This window comes from Myripristis murdjan, chromosome 5 (assembly GCF_902150065.1).
Source record: "Myripristis murdjan chromosome 5, fMyrMur1.1, whole genome shotgun sequence".
Taxonomy (NCBI): Eukaryota; Metazoa; Chordata; class Actinopteri; order Holocentriformes; family Holocentridae; genus Myripristis; species Myripristis murdjan.
The window spans coordinates 3078517-3094310 of record NC_043984.1 but is presented as its reverse complement, the minus strand read 5'-3'; the positions used below and the strand labels follow the sequence as shown (position 1 = coordinate 3094310).

At 39.8% G+C, this 15794-nt stretch overlaps 2 protein-coding genes across 3 annotated transcripts; one reads left to right on the top strand and one right to left on the bottom strand.

The window, feature by feature from the left end:
• Positions 1–1022: 1022 nt before the first annotated feature.
• Positions 1023–4892, top strand: rps10 (ribosomal protein S10). 2 transcript variants are annotated; one of them, XM_030052587.1, is made up of 6 exons: positions 1023–1144; positions 1650–1799; positions 2561–2735; positions 3890–3967; positions 4275–4330; positions 4809–4892. In XM_030052587.1, the coding sequence occupies exons 2-6, from the start codon at positions 1650–1652 to the stop codon at positions 4848–4850; spliced, it is 501 nt and encodes a 166-aa protein (XP_029908447.1). In that variant the 5' UTR covers positions 1023–1144; the 3' UTR covers positions 4851–4892. The 2 variants fall into 2 exon arrangements, with proteins under 2 accessions (XP_029908447.1, XP_029908448.1); XM_030052588.1 differs by lacking the exon at positions 1023–1144 and adding an exon at positions 1422–1445.
• A 1147-nt stretch (positions 4893–6039) lies between these two features.
• nudt3b (nudix (nucleoside diphosphate linked moiety X)-type motif 3b) lies at positions 6040–14988 on the bottom strand. The gene is made up of 5 exons (XM_030051696.1): positions 14372–14988; positions 12765–12875; positions 10176–10220; positions 9981–10065; positions 6040–9655 (listed from the first exon to the last, which is right to left on the bottom strand). The coding sequence occupies exons 1-5, from the start codon at positions 14468–14470 to the stop codon at positions 9459–9461; spliced, it is 537 nt and encodes a 178-aa protein (XP_029907556.1). The 5' UTR covers positions 14471–14988; the 3' UTR covers positions 6040–9458.
• Between the last annotated feature and the right edge of the window lie 806 nt (positions 14989–15794).

The window sequence follows — 15794 nt, the reverse complement described above, 5'->3', positions numbered from 1 at the left end:
TTGTGTTGACCCCTGCGTCGCCCCCTGACCCAGTGCAATCTGCTGTGGGCAAAGTATTGCTTTCTCTTTTAATAGAGCTATGAACTCCAAAGTAAGAGCTCAGACAGCATGTCTTATTGGAGGCATTTTGTGGGAAATACTGACCGGGACAAGGTTGGTCCTTACCACAAAAATGGCTACTAGGAAATTTAAATAAGGCAAAAGAAATGTCATTTAAGTTGATCCATAGATTCTATCCACAGAATCATTTCTTACAAAAGTTATAGAATGTCATAATTGTGAATTATCCTTTCTGTGAATTTAGTGGCTTAAACTTGCTCCCCACTTATTTCGGTCTTGTAAATGTACATACGGGCTGTGGAGAGATTTGTTAACTTTATGGTTAACAAAGTTTTTAGTCAGATTTAACTCCTTTTTTCCTACAGAAACATTACATTTGGTTGCTATGTTTAGTTTAGAGTAATGAAGACGGCAATGTTTTTATTATTATTATTATTATCATTATTATTATTATTATTATTATTGTTATTGTTATTAGTAGTAGTAGTAGTAGTAGTAGCAGTAGTAGTAGTAGTAACTTAATTGTACTTCTTGTCAAATTCCATATTCACCAATGCAAATTTACAACAAATAAATGAATTAATAAATTAATAAATACATTAATAAAATCTTTGTATTTATGGGGAAATGGAACAATACGTGTCAATGATTTTTCCCCACAAAAAAAAAAAAAAAACTATCAAAATGATGAGTGCATGCAATATTTTCAGAGTCTTTAAGTGAGTTTATTTTTAATCTGTTTTATTTACTTGCCTTTTCTGTGCTTTAACGGTTACCCCTGGCTGCAGTGACGCACTTGCCAAAGGCGGGCTCGTGACATAGCGAGAAGTTCATTTGTGAAACTGTGCCGTAAGCATAAAACTCTCTCAACAAAATAAAGAAAGAGTGGTGAGTGTTTATTTTAACATCATCCACAGCCAACATGTCGCGTTATTAATATTATTTACATCAAGGCCGACCTTTATCTTTTCCACTCCACACCAGCGCGTGGCGATATAAGCCCCGCTGGGCTGAGCGCGAGGCTAAGACTTCCTGATCAACGGCAGTCGTTCCTTCCGGCTCCGGTCCTTCACCAAGTGGAAAGGTAAAAATGTCCCCAGCATAATAATCTAAATATATCTTCAACATCGCTGGTGTTGTGGAACAGCGGTAGTCAGTGTGTGATTTATGTTAATGTTGTAGTCAAATACCTGAACGTATTTATTTCTTAAAATGTTTAATACCACAGATATTTGTGTTGGAAATAGGTAAAGTAGCCCCGGCTTCGACATCCTTGAACGGCTGCCATTTTTCGCCTTAGCGCAGCCCGCTTTTGTGAACTATGAATAAAGTAATATGTGGCTAATGATGTGAGTGGCTGGGCAGATTGTCGGTTTATTTGTCAGGTAAAGCATTACTTAAAATACTATGTAGCATTTTGTTTCCGCAGGCACGTCTCTAAGTTAGTGAACAAGCTAACAGCTAGCTCGCATGCTATCGTAATGAGAGCTCGTTTCCCGTCTAGACTGCTAGCATCGACTTGTTGAGAAATTAATACGAACTTGATTGCGGTAGTTGAGGTAACTAATTTAAGTAATTGGCTTTTCCAGATGCTGATGCCCAAGAAAAACCGCATTGCAATCTATGAGCTCCTCTTCAAGGAGGGGGTCATGGTTGCAAAGAAGGATGTCCACCTGGCCAAGCATCCCGAGCTTGCTGACAAGAATGTGCCCAACCTTCATGTGATGAAAGCCATGCAGGTAAGAGTCAGCATGAAGCCTGGATGCTGTCCTGCTGTCTTCACTGGGAGTTGTGAAGATGCTGTGGTTATTAACATGTTGTGGTTGTGAGCAGAGCTGTGCTTATGTCTGGCACACTACCACTGACATGAAGTTAAGGTTGATAAAAATCCTGTGTTGCACTGAGGGAAAGAACAGTGATTTACATAGCAGGTGGCTACAGTTGGTCATGCCCAGTTTGGCTATTTTGAGTGAGGCCCGCATGATAGGGATAAATTTTAATTGATCAATTTTTATGCCAAATATATTAATGGCGATATAATATGACTATGGGTTCACATTCGTTTGGGCCCTCTTCATAAAAAAAAAAGTGTTAATATCATCTGCATGTAGAAAATGCAGCTACCCCAAAAAAGCATTTTGATCAGAACAGACCAAACACACTGGGGGTACTAAAATAATTAAAAAAAAAAAAAAAAGTCACCTATTTTGCTGCAGCCTCTGCTTCAACACAGTGCTTCAAAAATATTTCAAGTCAAAGAACAGTGATAACTGAGCATTCTTCAACAAACAGCATAATGCCACCAAATGGATGTAGAAAATCCAGTTACTTCACAAAGTATTATGGAACAGAAGACTGATCATTGTTTTGGGTTAACCCTATCGTCAATATTGTTGCTTTAAGATATTAATATTGTGCGTGTTCACATCTAGATAGCAATATTTCGTTCAGCCTTAGTTTGAGAGCAGTGTTTGATCTTCATACTTGTCTCTTTTCCCAGTCCTTGAAGTCATGTGGGTATGTCAAGGAGCAATTTGCCTGGCGTCACTTTTACTGGTACCTCACCAACGAGGGTATCCAGTACCTGAGAGACTTCCTCCATCTTCCCCCTGAGATTGTGCCCGCCACCCTGCGTCGCCAGACCCGCCCTGAGACCGCAAGGCCCAGGCCAAAGGGTGAGCGCTCACTCTCATACATGTGTTACTTTGGCAAAGAGATGTTCACTTGTGATATTAACTTGTGAAAGTGTGGTTTTAGTACTTTTATTTTTAAAAGTCCCATTGTGCATCTCACTTTTCAAATTAAGATAGCTTAGTTTGTGTGGTTCAGTGTATTGAAACACATTCTGGCTGATGCAGACCTGCTGACTGGAAGCATTCCAGAGAGCTTGTCAAAAGACTGCAGCCCCAGCCCATTGTAATGATTTAAAGATGGTGTAGGAAAGAGGGTCAGTCTAGATTACATCCATTTCTCACACACTAACTGATTCTATTAAACAACTTTTGTGAACATGTAAATTATATATCAAATCATTTAAGGTAGCTCAAATTTTTGACGTTTGTTTCCTTCCTAACAAAAGGCTGTACAGGTAAAAATTTTGTGCTATATAGAACATCTATTTTCTGTATCTTCTGATTATCTTAACACTGATGTCAGTACTGAGTTTGATCTTACTCATAGGTGCTCCTTTCCTGCTTTCTCTGTGGGGCTTATTGTCAATGTAATTGTCATGATCAGGGTTCATATCTATTTTAGAAACATCCTTGATTTCTCTGGTCAGTGTTGCAGGAGTGTGGGCACTGAAGGTTGAAATTGGCATCTCTTTTTGTACCGCCAAAACTAGACTCCTTGTGTTTGCGTCTGTGTGTTGGATTTGCAACAGTGGAGAAAAAATGGCTATTAGAGATGATCGTGTTTACTTGGATAAATGTAAACAGTTACAGCAATGGCTCTTACAGTTTGATCCTCGGGATCCTAGGGATTCTTGGGCTACTCCCCAGCATATTATTAAATGTAATTACACTGCTGGTTACTGCGAAGTGAAGTGATTTCCATATAATTGCCCTTTTCCACTGGTTTTTAAAATTTTATTTTTCGATTAAAATATGCCAAGTTTTTTAAGTTTGATTTGTAAATCTATCTAGAAGGGAGGCCATTTGCAAATGTTCCCTTTAGTCTATTTAGATGGGATCCTTGATGTGAGCTGTGAAGAACCCTCATACTTAAGCATACTCTTTCATTATTAATTGAAGTAACCCTTTACAGTAGTGGAACTTGAACTGGATGTTTTTTTTCCACCACCCACGACACCCATTATTTCTTTCCTCAGGAATGGAAGGAGAGAGGCCCGCCCGCCTTAACCGTGGGGAGGCTGACAGAGACACATACAGGCGATCTGCTGCACCCCGTATGTATAATGCAGAACATAATCTCTCTTTTGAACTGAGTTGCTGTTGTGGACTTGTTAAGTACGCAGAGTTTAATGAGCACCATGCAGGCTTCAGTGCAGTGGAACAGTACTCCACAGTAGCACATTTGTGCCCGTGCTAGCACAGTGCACGTACTAACATTTTATATTGCAACAAGACTCTGGTTCTATACAAGGCAGTTACTGGCTAGATCCTGGTGGGAAAATGATCTTTTATGTTTTGTTTTAGAGGACATGAGACTTGCAAGTTCTATTGCACATTGTTCATTGATAACTTTTCCCTCAGCTGGTGCCGACAAGAAAGCAGAGGCTGGTGCTGGAGCTGCCACAGAGTTCCAGTTCGTGAGTATTGTTTAGTTTTTTTATGGACTGTTATACAGATCCTTAATCTCACATTAGTCATTACTTCATTGTCCTTTATGTAAATTCCTGGACTTAAATTGTAGTTTTCAAAAACAAACCTTGACCTTTTTTTTCTTGATTGAAAATGAGAAGAAAGTTTTGCTCTTCGGTTGACAGCAGTTGTGTGTCAGCATTGACACTTAACACTGTTAGCATGTATGTACAGTTACTCAGTGGTTTCAATGAGGAATTCCAAGCTAAATGCACAAACACTTTTTCACACTGGGACAAGAAGCTGGTGAAAGATTAAATTGTGAAATGTTATGAAGTTGGCAGCAGCCTTTAGACTCCAGGTTATCGACACGTTTTGAAGCTCTATAATGTTTGTCAGTTGCAGTATTACGTACAGTCAAAAAATGATATCCTGCATAGAGCCGATGTGGACTTGTGTATCAAAACTTCTGTTTTCTCTCCACAGAGGGGTGGCTTCGGACGTGGCCGAGGACAGCAGCCTCAGTAAATTTCTGTATCACTTTCTGTATAATAAAGAAAATCAAAACAGCTCACTGGTCTCTGGTGCATATATTCAGGGTGAGTGTGGGAAAAATGGCATAACATAAAAAGTGAATAGTTGGCTATCCATGGAAGCATAAATGATAACTATGCCATTGAGAAGGGAGCAGTCAGCTGCTTAAAGATGTCGAGTGAGCAAAAGCAAATACTCAGGATGTTGGCAGCAGCACATACACAAACTACAACCTGCTTTAGATGAAGACAGGAACTGGATGTTTGCTAATAAATCATCCTTAAGGAAAAGCCAATGGAGCTACATCTAGAGTCCCCATGAAATGACTTCTACTTCCTGTACAACAGTGTGTTAAATAGTTACATCCTGTGCTAGTGGGTGTAAATCAGAATTTAAACAATAAAACCTCGACTAATCTTAAAACACCCCTTTTCATCCACCTATCCTTTTAAATAAAATTGTTTATCCAAGTTTATATCCTAGTGAACTGGGGTTTGATTGGTTTACACTTGTGAATAGAATTTCCCTGCACTCTGTCCCGCCCAAAAATCCTGTTTTGACAGGAAGTACATATAACAAAAGTAGAAGTCCATCTCATGGAGTTTTTGAAGTGAGGAATAGTTTAGTTTTTGTTTTTAATTGATGTAGGTAGTAATTTGGTAAATGATTCTGACACTTGAGGTGTCAGGTCAGTACATGTTGGGCTGGTAAAAGGGCAGAGACATCAGGCTGACATCCTGCTGTAAGCTTGGGGCATGCCCAGAGGGGTGCTGGGTCAGTTACAAACAACATCAAGGCTGTTGGGAGTTTGGGAAGTGCATGTATCATGGGCAGTACTGACAAGCAGCGCATTTGTGTATAACTAAAAGATACATAAATGAGACATTTTAAGTGGTGTCAAGTGTGAATTCAGACATTTGAAATGACTTATCGAAACTAATAACTACCACATTAATGTAGTTTTATCTGCTTTCAGTCAGCCATGGTACGTGTTGAGAGGACAATGGGAAACGAGCACTCAGCTAGTTTATTTATAAACATGATCGTGTTAGTCATTTTTGGGTAGTATATTTTACTCATGAATTAGCCAACATTTGCATTACTTGGCCTTTGTTAATAATAAATAGTGTATTGCAGACAGGTCAGGATATTAACGACAAAAAGGAAACCAAAGACACTGGACTGAATGTGAAATACTGGTGTTTATTTGTTGGCACATTTATATTACAATCTTCAGTCTTCTCGCACTGGTTTATTCCACAGTCCCAAATGACAAAAGAGGAAAAGAAAATTCCAGTGACACATATACCTTGGAGAACACAATTACAACAAATATGTAGGTAACTTCAAGGCTGAGGTCAACGGCTAGAAGTGCACATGTGTTCAATTTTTTTTTTTATTCAATTCAATACCAGGTATTTTTGGGTAATTTTTAAACATTTTTTTTTAATCAATTTCAACTACTGAAGTCACTCAGTTGAGAGAATGATGTGACCAAAAATATAATTAAAATTCTATTAGGCCAGCTATGCTAAAAGAAACAGCAGAATGTTACAATCCTCAGTTGCAGTGATGTGCTTTAGTAGTATTCTTTGACCACAAGATGGTGCCAACTCCACACCTGGTGATCAGCATGTCAACCATCACCACTTGTGAATTAAGGAAATGACTTTCTTTATCTGAAGCTGCACTTGATCTTTAAATAATACATCCTCTATTTCTTCCTTTTTTCCTTGTGGATTTTGCCAAAGTCCAGAAGCTTCAATGTCATACAAAAGAGCCAATTCTGTAATAAGAAGTAAGAGGAAGAAAAGGATGATGTATGTTCTATCATTCTAGCTATGACAGAGCAACTGGCTGAATTTGGAGTTAGAGGGGATCATGTTAAAAAAAAAAAAAGAAAAGAAAAGAAAGAAAAAGAAAAATGACATTAACCATTATTGATCAAACCCAAACCTCTGGCTAGAGGGGTGCCATGTTAGCTATATACAAGACAATATGTTGTCAATAACACAAGAGATTAAAGTACAGACAGAAAAAAGGATAAAGAACAAGTGGTCATAATTGTTCAGGAATTGGCTGTTACTTGTGGAAATCCTCCTCACATTCATTTGAACAGTACCTGTCGTCCACATCGAACCACCGTGAGCCAACTGAATCCCTCGTCAGTTACTCAGGGTCAGCCCCCCTCCCCCCACACCATTTCCAAGTTCATCCCCTTAATGTCTAACCACGCACTCAGAAGACTGAAAGGTCGAATCTATCTGAAACCTTATTTGAAGTGCCAGGACATAATAAACTGGGACTTTGCCCACCACACCTGTCTGATGCACGTCAATAAAATTCCAGTTCAAAGTCTCAATCTGTTGTGGATGAGACCTAACAGACTCAACTAAGTGACCCACTACCTTTCACCTTTACTTTTAGAAAATGACATTTCTTGAAACATGGGTTATTACAGAACAATATTGGGTATAAGCACAATTGACAAATTGGCCAATGCTTGGTTTGCTGGGACAAGGATGACCCCACAAACAACGAAATGGGGGGAAAGAGAACGAAGAAAGAGAGAGCCAGTAAGAGTCACCACTACTCTGTCACTATTCAGGCCTGCCAGTTTCTAAACAGGGGCGATGACAACTATGTGGTATAAATGACAGACTAGTGGTTTGGAAACTCAGACTACAGCTGATGTCCACTTTATAGCTTGGCCTAAAAAAACAAACTGAAGAAAAAGCAAATAAAGAAATGGCCGGGGATTTTAATTTGTATTTGCTTTGGTCTAAGAAAATTTAAGAATTCTGAAAATATTGATTTTATAAATAGGCTCATCACTCTCACTCACAAACACAGCCACACAAAGCCAGCGACATTCCTTGTTCTTTAGCCCCAGATGTACTGTATGCTTTTTCTCAAGAGAAAATCCTCAAAAAAAAAAAAAAAAAAAAAAAAAAAAGAACCTCAAAGCCAATGCCACAAGATCAGTCAATTCTTCCAGCCTTGGTTGAAACGACATGTAGCACTCACAGATGTGTAAGAGAAGTGTTTGTCATTTGTACTCTCAACTTTGATCTATACAGAAATAAACAATTTACAATAAAAACGTCTTACATGCTATCTACAGCGCCTCCAGTTTCACAGTATTGAGCCAACTGCTCTGTGCCACATCAAGGCAAGTGACGCAGCTTGGCTAAAGAGACTTTTGCCAGACGTTAAAGAGAGAGAGGAAAAAAAAAATATACTAGTATCCAAAAGCATTTTACATGTTAAAAACGAGGTCTCAAACTGTACAAGGCTTGTTTGTTCTGCATCTTGCCAAAACAGCATTTTAGATTCCATTACTTTCAATATCAAGCAGGTGTTTTGAGTGCTTTTGGGGATGCAGATTAAATACTAAAGAAAGGGTTTAAAAAAAAATGACCATACTGAAAAGTGCCCACTAAAAAGTCACCTGTGCGATGTTATGAACACATTGTAAACAATTGCTATCAACCAAACTGAATGTGAGGAGTAAAAACAATGGAAATGGGTTTGAATAACTTAAGTGATATGTGCTGCAGTATGAAAGTACATATCCATAATTCTGAAATCTGTACTACTTCTACCCTCTCGGTATATGGAGGAAGACTTTGCAGTCATTCACAACTTTGAATTAAAAATAATAACAACAATGATAACCATAATACAGAACAGAGGGATTAAAAGGAGGTAAAGACACTGAGGAGAAAGATGGTTCATTTTACATTGTGTTGACATTCTTTCATTCTTGCTCTCTCTCTATATATGCGCTCTTTTCGAGTGAATCCTGTAGTGATTGGCTGGCTTCCCAGAGGAGGGAGAAATATACTTGACACTTGAAACTGAAAGACTGTATCAAGGGGCCATGTCCTTCTGATTAATGCGCGAGACATCAACAACCACAATAAGGAGCAAAATGAAGAGAATCCAAAGACCTTACCACAAAAGACTACCTTTTGCACAGTCAGCATCAGGTCACTCAAGTGAGTGAGACACAACAGAATAGTGCTCATGCAAGACAAGTCAATTCCCACAGTTCTGTTCAATCAGATACAGAGAACATTTCCTATCCTTATAAGAGGGGAGAATACACTAATGGGCACATTCATTCACAGAAAAATAACCAAAAATAGGAGGAGACGTTAAAAAGACCACCAAAAGCCTTCAGCTTAAGCACTAAGTATACACTTTTACATTACAACAGTAAAAAGTAGTTCTTGCATTCAATAAACACCACGCTAAGGGCGTGTTAAGGAAGGAGAATGAGGGGAGCAAGGAGGGGCGAGGGACATTTCATGCAATTGTCAGTAAAAAGAAAAAAGAAGGGTCAAAAATTACATTTACATTTACAAAGTGTTTCAGACTATTCACCCAACACTTGTCATCAAGTCTGTGCCACAGCTCTGGCACAAAGGAGTTGGCAAGGCAAACCATGTTATTGAGAGAAAAAAAAGGAAAATGATAGGAAGAGAAGAGAAGAGACAGAAAAAACAAAAGGAAAGAAAAAATAAAAAATAAAACAATGATACAAGTAAGAGCGCAAGTGGTGGCGAAAGCTCCCGGGGTGTCAGTGTTATGTTTTAGTTATCTGATACCCGAGACGGAGCTCTGATTGATGTTGTAGGTAGGGGACAGGTCCCCACCTATCGTGGCCACCAAGGGTGTTCCATTACTGGTCAGGCAACTCTCTTGGAGAGCCTCGAAGTAGGTGGCCTGCACAGGCTTGTGACACTGCAACACTTGTATGGCATCGTCTATTTTAAACCATTCCCTTTTTCTCCCTGTTGACAGAACAAGACACCATTGTTGAACAAGTTCAGACAGATGCGAGAAGCGACGACAACAAAAGAGCACTGTTTAACAAAAAAATTAAGTCTTCACTAATTATCAGCACTGCACACACCATTAAAGTGAGAGACATTACCGGGAACAACAGAGTCGGTGTTATAATCCCACGGACAAATATACAATAAAATCCCCCAAGTGTGATGTCAAATAGGCCTGGAGAAAGCCTAAGACTTCTAAAGCCACAAACAGCATGTGATTGCCTGAGAACTTTGTCCATATGATCCCTGTTTTGAGAAGGAAACAAATGCTGTACTTTACCAATGTTGACTGAGTCCTCCCAGTCCTCCAGGACCTCTGTTACAATGAGAACGTAGACGTAGGTTCTGTGTTTCCTCTCTCGGTTCTGTTGGGAGCAATTTGTCTCTTTGTTACTTAGCAGTTAAAAACTTAGTACACAATTGGTTGAAATTCAAATATGTCCAGAAAATGTGTACAGATCTGATAGCAACTCACCTCAAATACTCCAACTAAGCGCCCCAAAGTCCCCTTCACACCAGCCTGTTCAACAAAATATGGATTAATGAATTAAAATGTGTTGATGACCATGACACAGAACAAAACTCCCAACAAACTCCCCATATTTATTTCACAGAATTATAAAAATAGTCTTTATATCTATATATATATATATAAATATATATATATATATACACACATATGATATAAATTTGTCCATAACGTGATAGAGGATTCTCTCCATATTGCACAGACCTATTCAATGATGATTGTCATACCTTCAGTGCATTATTAAACTTGTCATCTAAGAATGAGATCTAATTTAGGCCTGTGCTTACAGTTAGGAGATACCATTGATTTGACAATCTAAATTTTGAATATGGTTATGTGTATTCATGAAAACACTGACTGCAAATTAGTTTTAGAGTTCTCTTTACCCATCATACCTCACAATACATGCGATTTTTTATCAACACAACCCTTTTAATACCATCAATACATACAAAAAACTTATGTTTAGCTATCATTTACTGTCACACACCAACAGTCCCTGTAAAGACGACGATGATGATGCTACTAAGGCAAAAACAAACAGCAGAGTGGCCTAACTCTGTAGTTGTGGTCACTCTCCATCTATGATCCTAGAGCCTAAGCTGTGCAACTGTCACAACCTTTTCTTCTGAAAGGATAACTGGAACTATTTCATGCTGCTCATTACCCTAAAACCATTTCTATCAACACAATATTCTCCAGATTAGATACAGATCTAACTTGTCCCAGAGGTGAATAGTAGGCCAGCCTTAGACACAGAGCCAGGCCAATGCTGACATCTTTGCAGCCTCTTCTTCAGGTTCCAGTTTCAGTCTATAAATAAATGTTGACTCCATGCACTGTAGTGCCCTAGTCTCAATCTTACGCTCTTCGGGCCCTCAGCAAGATCATATGGAAAGAGGTAGCACACCACGAGAAACCCCAGAGAAGGCCCAGGGCTTAGGTAACAGGCCAAAAGTCAACCTGTATGTTTTCTTGAGACTAAAAATGTTTCCCATTTCAAGTATTCTTGTAACTAATTAGGCTACTGGGCATCATCTTGAAAGAGGATGTTGAGCACTGAAGCTGTACTACAAATTATGCAATCCTGTCGCGCGTCGTCATCACATACAAGCAGGGTGGATGACTACTGAGATTGAGCCGAGTGTGTGGACAGCCAGACAGACACAAGACCTCTCTGTAACCTCTGGTCTGGTCCTGAGACTTGTGTCTCTTCTATCATCCTTGGCATGACTCCAAACCAATAAGCATAAGCAGTCGGTCCCCCTAACATGGACATCAGAAAAAGCCAGCGAGGATTAGGATATGTCCTGTTACACCACCGTCCAATAAGAGGCTTAGGAGCCAGTGTAGGTGGCAAGGCACTGAATACCACTCAAACTTACCGCAGAGTTTCTCAATGGCACCATGCTGCCTTTTTACCACTTTCAAAAAAACTTCAAGAGTAATGTGACATTGCTATAGACTTTGACCCAGTGGAAAATGTGTTGGCAAGCCACAGGACCCCCTACAGCCGCCAAGCCTACCGAGTAGCAGCCAGGATAAGAAATGATATCAGCATCCATCACTGTGATTGGTCACAGACAGAATAGGCTTTGTATGGTCAATGACCCACCAAGAACTGACAGGCGGGTGAGATTCAGCACCCTGGCCCTGTGACCAGTCTCTTCAAAATGCATGAGTGATGTATCCCTAATCCATGCCTACTGATTTTATGGTACACTGGTGGGATAGCTGATTTGAGCAAAGGGCTGAAGTTATATAAGCAAGATATTGATTTTCAATGACCCTGTAAATCGCTGACAAATCACTCCCTTGGATTTGACACCTCCACCCTCTGAAAAAGGTAAAAAATTAGACAAGAGCCAAGCCTCGTCCTTAGAATAGCAACCCTAGGCATCTGCTTATGAGAACATTCAAAGTCATTCAAAGCCTCTTTAACAGGGCTATTGATGTAAAAATAGGACTGAACAATACAAATGATAAAAGCTGATTGTGTTCCTTCATAGACAGTAGTTATGAGCTGGATACTGCTGCACTGCAACCACTGGGCAGCCAGTGTTCAATCTCAGTGTGACCTCCTTTGGCACTTAAAACACTGCTTTGTAACATGATGCTGTGATACAGCTTAGATGTTGCTAGGCTCTCTCTGTCCATGCAAACAGGATGACTGCACTGACGAAATGGGTTTTGAGAGCAAGGTATTAGACCCAGTGTTAAATACAGATATGATTTAATAGAAATGAAATACAATACATCTATTCAGGCTGTACTCCCACTTATTCATCATGCTGCAAATGGAAATCCATTTTCAGAACAATATTCCTGGGCTTGAACAATGTCTAGCGAGGTATGTGTCACTTCACATTTTCAAGTGGATACAAGATTCAAGACATTTGTTTTATCTTGTACACACAAATGCTAACCTCCAGTTCTGTTATAAATTTAGAAATAGAATTAACTATTGCTATTTAATTTCCAAATGGGAGCTACCACACAGGCCTTGCCTGAGTTCAGTAATAGGACAGCACCAACCTCTTCACACACTTCTCGAGCAGCAGCAACATTGGGCTCCTCATCAGGCTCCATTCCCCCACCAGGAACAATCCACTTGTCAGGATGTCGACTACTACTCACCAGTAGAACCTGCACAGAATTGCAAATAAGATGGGTTAGGCACAACAGTCTTGTTGGTAAGGGTTTTAGTGTGTGTGTGTGTGTGTGTGTGTGTTTACACAATACACAAGGGTTGGTGGTTGAAACAAATATTTACTTAAGTGTTGTACAGATATGTTTCCCTAAAACAAAGAACAAGACTGAATTGCTACCAGCCAAGGTGGCTCTGAAATTCAACAAGAATTTGAGTGTCACTGTCATGTACATAACCTTGTGCTAAGCCATCTGGCTCGGCAGAGTGTTGAAAGAATGCTGAAAGATATGGGTAATATTAAATATTCCTTGATATACTACTCTGTGGGGCATTATCTAGTTGCAAGCATTGCTGCCAGACAAATTTATCAACTATAGCCCAACAATCAAGAGTTTACTTTGCTTTCACATTAGTAGAAGATTTAAAATGCAAACAATCTAAAGCTGAAATCTGGCAGGGTGCGCCTCTGACTGACAAGTGTGAAAATTCAATGGTAAATGTTGCTGTGTACTGACTATAATGATGCCTTTTCTGTCATCAATTACCCATGTTGTTCACTATGTGGCCTGTACTTTTACCAGAAAGAGGAATTAGTGTGGTCTCAACTTGTCTCCTCCCCTGATAAAATGTTCCCACTACAAAGACATCTTTGTGAGTGTTGTTGACTGGACATCAGCCTCCCAAAGCTTTTCAGATCTCAAATAACCCTTTAAGGGCTACTTCCATAGACTTTCGTTGGAAAAGTGGAGGAAGAAAGGGATTGTGGCATGGTGAATTTTGAATAAACAACTGAAACAACTGTTACACGTCGATAATTCAAACAGGTTTGTCACGAACTCGGAGACTAGAGGCTCTAAATCCTCGTCTTATTGATAAATGGTAGATAAACAGGACAAAACACATTGTTTTGAAAGTCTCAGCTTCCACTGGTGCCTAACGGCTAAAGCTAGCTTAGCTAGCTAATGTAACTAAACAGGCCAATGTCTAGCTAGCAGTAGTAACGTTAGCAGTTAACAATAGTTAGCTCATCAACGTGGGTGCAGCACAAAAATATTAGTTCTCGGGATAGCTAAATCACGTCAGCAACTCAGCCGCCCGCTCATAATAATTAGAGTCGCCAGTCATCGCAGCTTGTGCTTTGGGCTGTGGTCGCTGGCCGACAGCCGGCTACCTACAGCAGCTACACCGCTAGTTAGCAAGCTAACTTTAGCGTTAGCATGCAGCTAACTCGATATGCAACTGACTGGTTAGCTTGTTCTCCACACGGCTAAAGAAGCTTACATAACACTTGGCTTAGCAGAAAAGAAAAACAACTAAAGCATAACCTTGCAAGGCAATATGACAGACTCAAGAACAGTCGACAAGTTGTTACCACCTGGTATAAAGCACCAGCTACGTAAAAGATGTTAGATTCCAGCGCGAGGAGGCACAAATAGCCGACACGGGCGCTAGCTTGGCCCGCCCGCAGACACTGCATGATCCTCGGACTCACCTCCTCTTCAGTCTCGCTCCTGAAACACAGACAGGCGGCCCGCTTCTTGTAGCCATCCCCATCGTATGTCCGGGTTTGGTTTGACTTGAGCTTCATCATTTCGTGGCTCAAAAGTTCAAAAGTATAGCTAAGTTTACCCCTAAGAAAGACGATAATTGTAGACGCAAAGTCCTTCTCTGGGGAACCTCGGCGTTTTACTTAAAAGAAATAATTTCTTCTTCGCTTCATTTTCACAAACCTAGGCACATCTACGGCACGGTCGCCATTACGAGAAGCCGCTACGCCCACAACGTAATTTAACCTTTGATAGTAAGGAGAGCGTAAGAAAATTCCCGATCATGTGTTGAAGAATTGAGGCAACGGATGAGGAAAAACGCAATACCACGCTCTGAGTACCATGAGCCGGCGGTGGAAACAGGAACTTTTGGCTCAAACTAGCCTGCTGTAACCACTTGTCTTAGGTTGATTTAATTCGCACTTTACTCCAAGTGACAAACCATTTGAAATTACCGTTGTCCCGCGCATGATGCAGTTAAAACTGTGAAATTAGAGTCGTTTCATTCCGTATTTGATTAAGCTCAGTTTCAGCACCGCAGGTAATGGACAGCGCCAGCAAGCTCCTCCAAACGGATTCGACAATGTGAACCAAAATGGTAGAGGCTGCATGGCGAGAGCATGGGCTCATCTTGCGTATGATTTCATCAGTGCCACCTACCAAAATTTGTCTAATTTTATTGAAAAATAAATAAATAAAAGAATAAAGAAAGAGAGAGAACACTTTAAAAATGACCATTCCATGATCATCTCTGAAAACAAATGTTAGCCGTTTGACTTTGTCATTTATGTTACAGCTGAAGAATAACTGAGCATAAGTTATTTTCTGCACAGATCATGTCGAAATTTGATATAAGGGAATGAAAGTGCGTCTTCCGACATAATCTCCCTCCCAAGGATTTACCATGTGACAGGAGTTCAGTATTTCCTATAACCCATCCGGAAAAAATAAGAATAAAATAATCAGACAGCTATATGCAATAAAGGATATACAGAAGTTGTTGTTCCATGTGGCTTGTCTTAACAGCGACAGGCTATTAGGCTATTATTGTCGTTGTTGTTGTTGCTGCTGTTGCTGTTATGAAAGAAAAAAGTAACTATGGCACGGCTAGCTTTATAATAGACACATCTCTCTAGATGCAATCTCTGATGAGGTCGAATCCACCTTTTCAATAAAGGGTAAATGTTTGGACCATTTTTGTGTCTTCGCATCATGTGTATCACTTGCTATCAATTCTGTTACTGAGCACAATAAAACTTATTTATATTGCAAAAGACCACGTGCATAAAACAGACAACAGATCTGATTTTTGATTTTGATTTTGAGGTCGATAGGAATCTGTGGCTCTGGTGATTCTGAGGACCATTT

Coding starts and splice junctions, on each gene's coding strand:
- rps10 (XM_030052587.1), top strand. CDS start 1,650: ATGCTGATGCCCAAGAAAAACCGCATTGCAATCTATGAGCTCCTCTTC. Junction 2,736..3,889: donor CGCAAGGCCCAGGCCAAAGG/GTGAGCGCTCAC, acceptor TTCTTTCCTCAG/GAATGGAAGGAGAGAGGCCC. Junction 4,331..4,808: donor CTGCCACAGAGTTCCAGTTC/GTGAGTATTGTT, acceptor TTCTCTCCACAG/AGGGGTGGCTTCGGACGTGG.
- nudt3b (XM_030051696.1), bottom strand. CDS start 14,470: ATGATGAAGCTCAAGTCAAACCAAACCCGGACATACGATGGGGATGGC. Junction 12,876..14,371: donor GGAGCGAGACTGAAGAGGAG/GTGAGTCCGAGG, acceptor AATTCTGTGCAG/GTTCTACTGGTGAGTAGTAG. Junction 10,066..10,175: donor GCTTAGTTGGAGTATTTGAG/GTGAGTTGCTAT, acceptor TGCTCCCAACAG/AACCGAGAGAGGAAACACAG.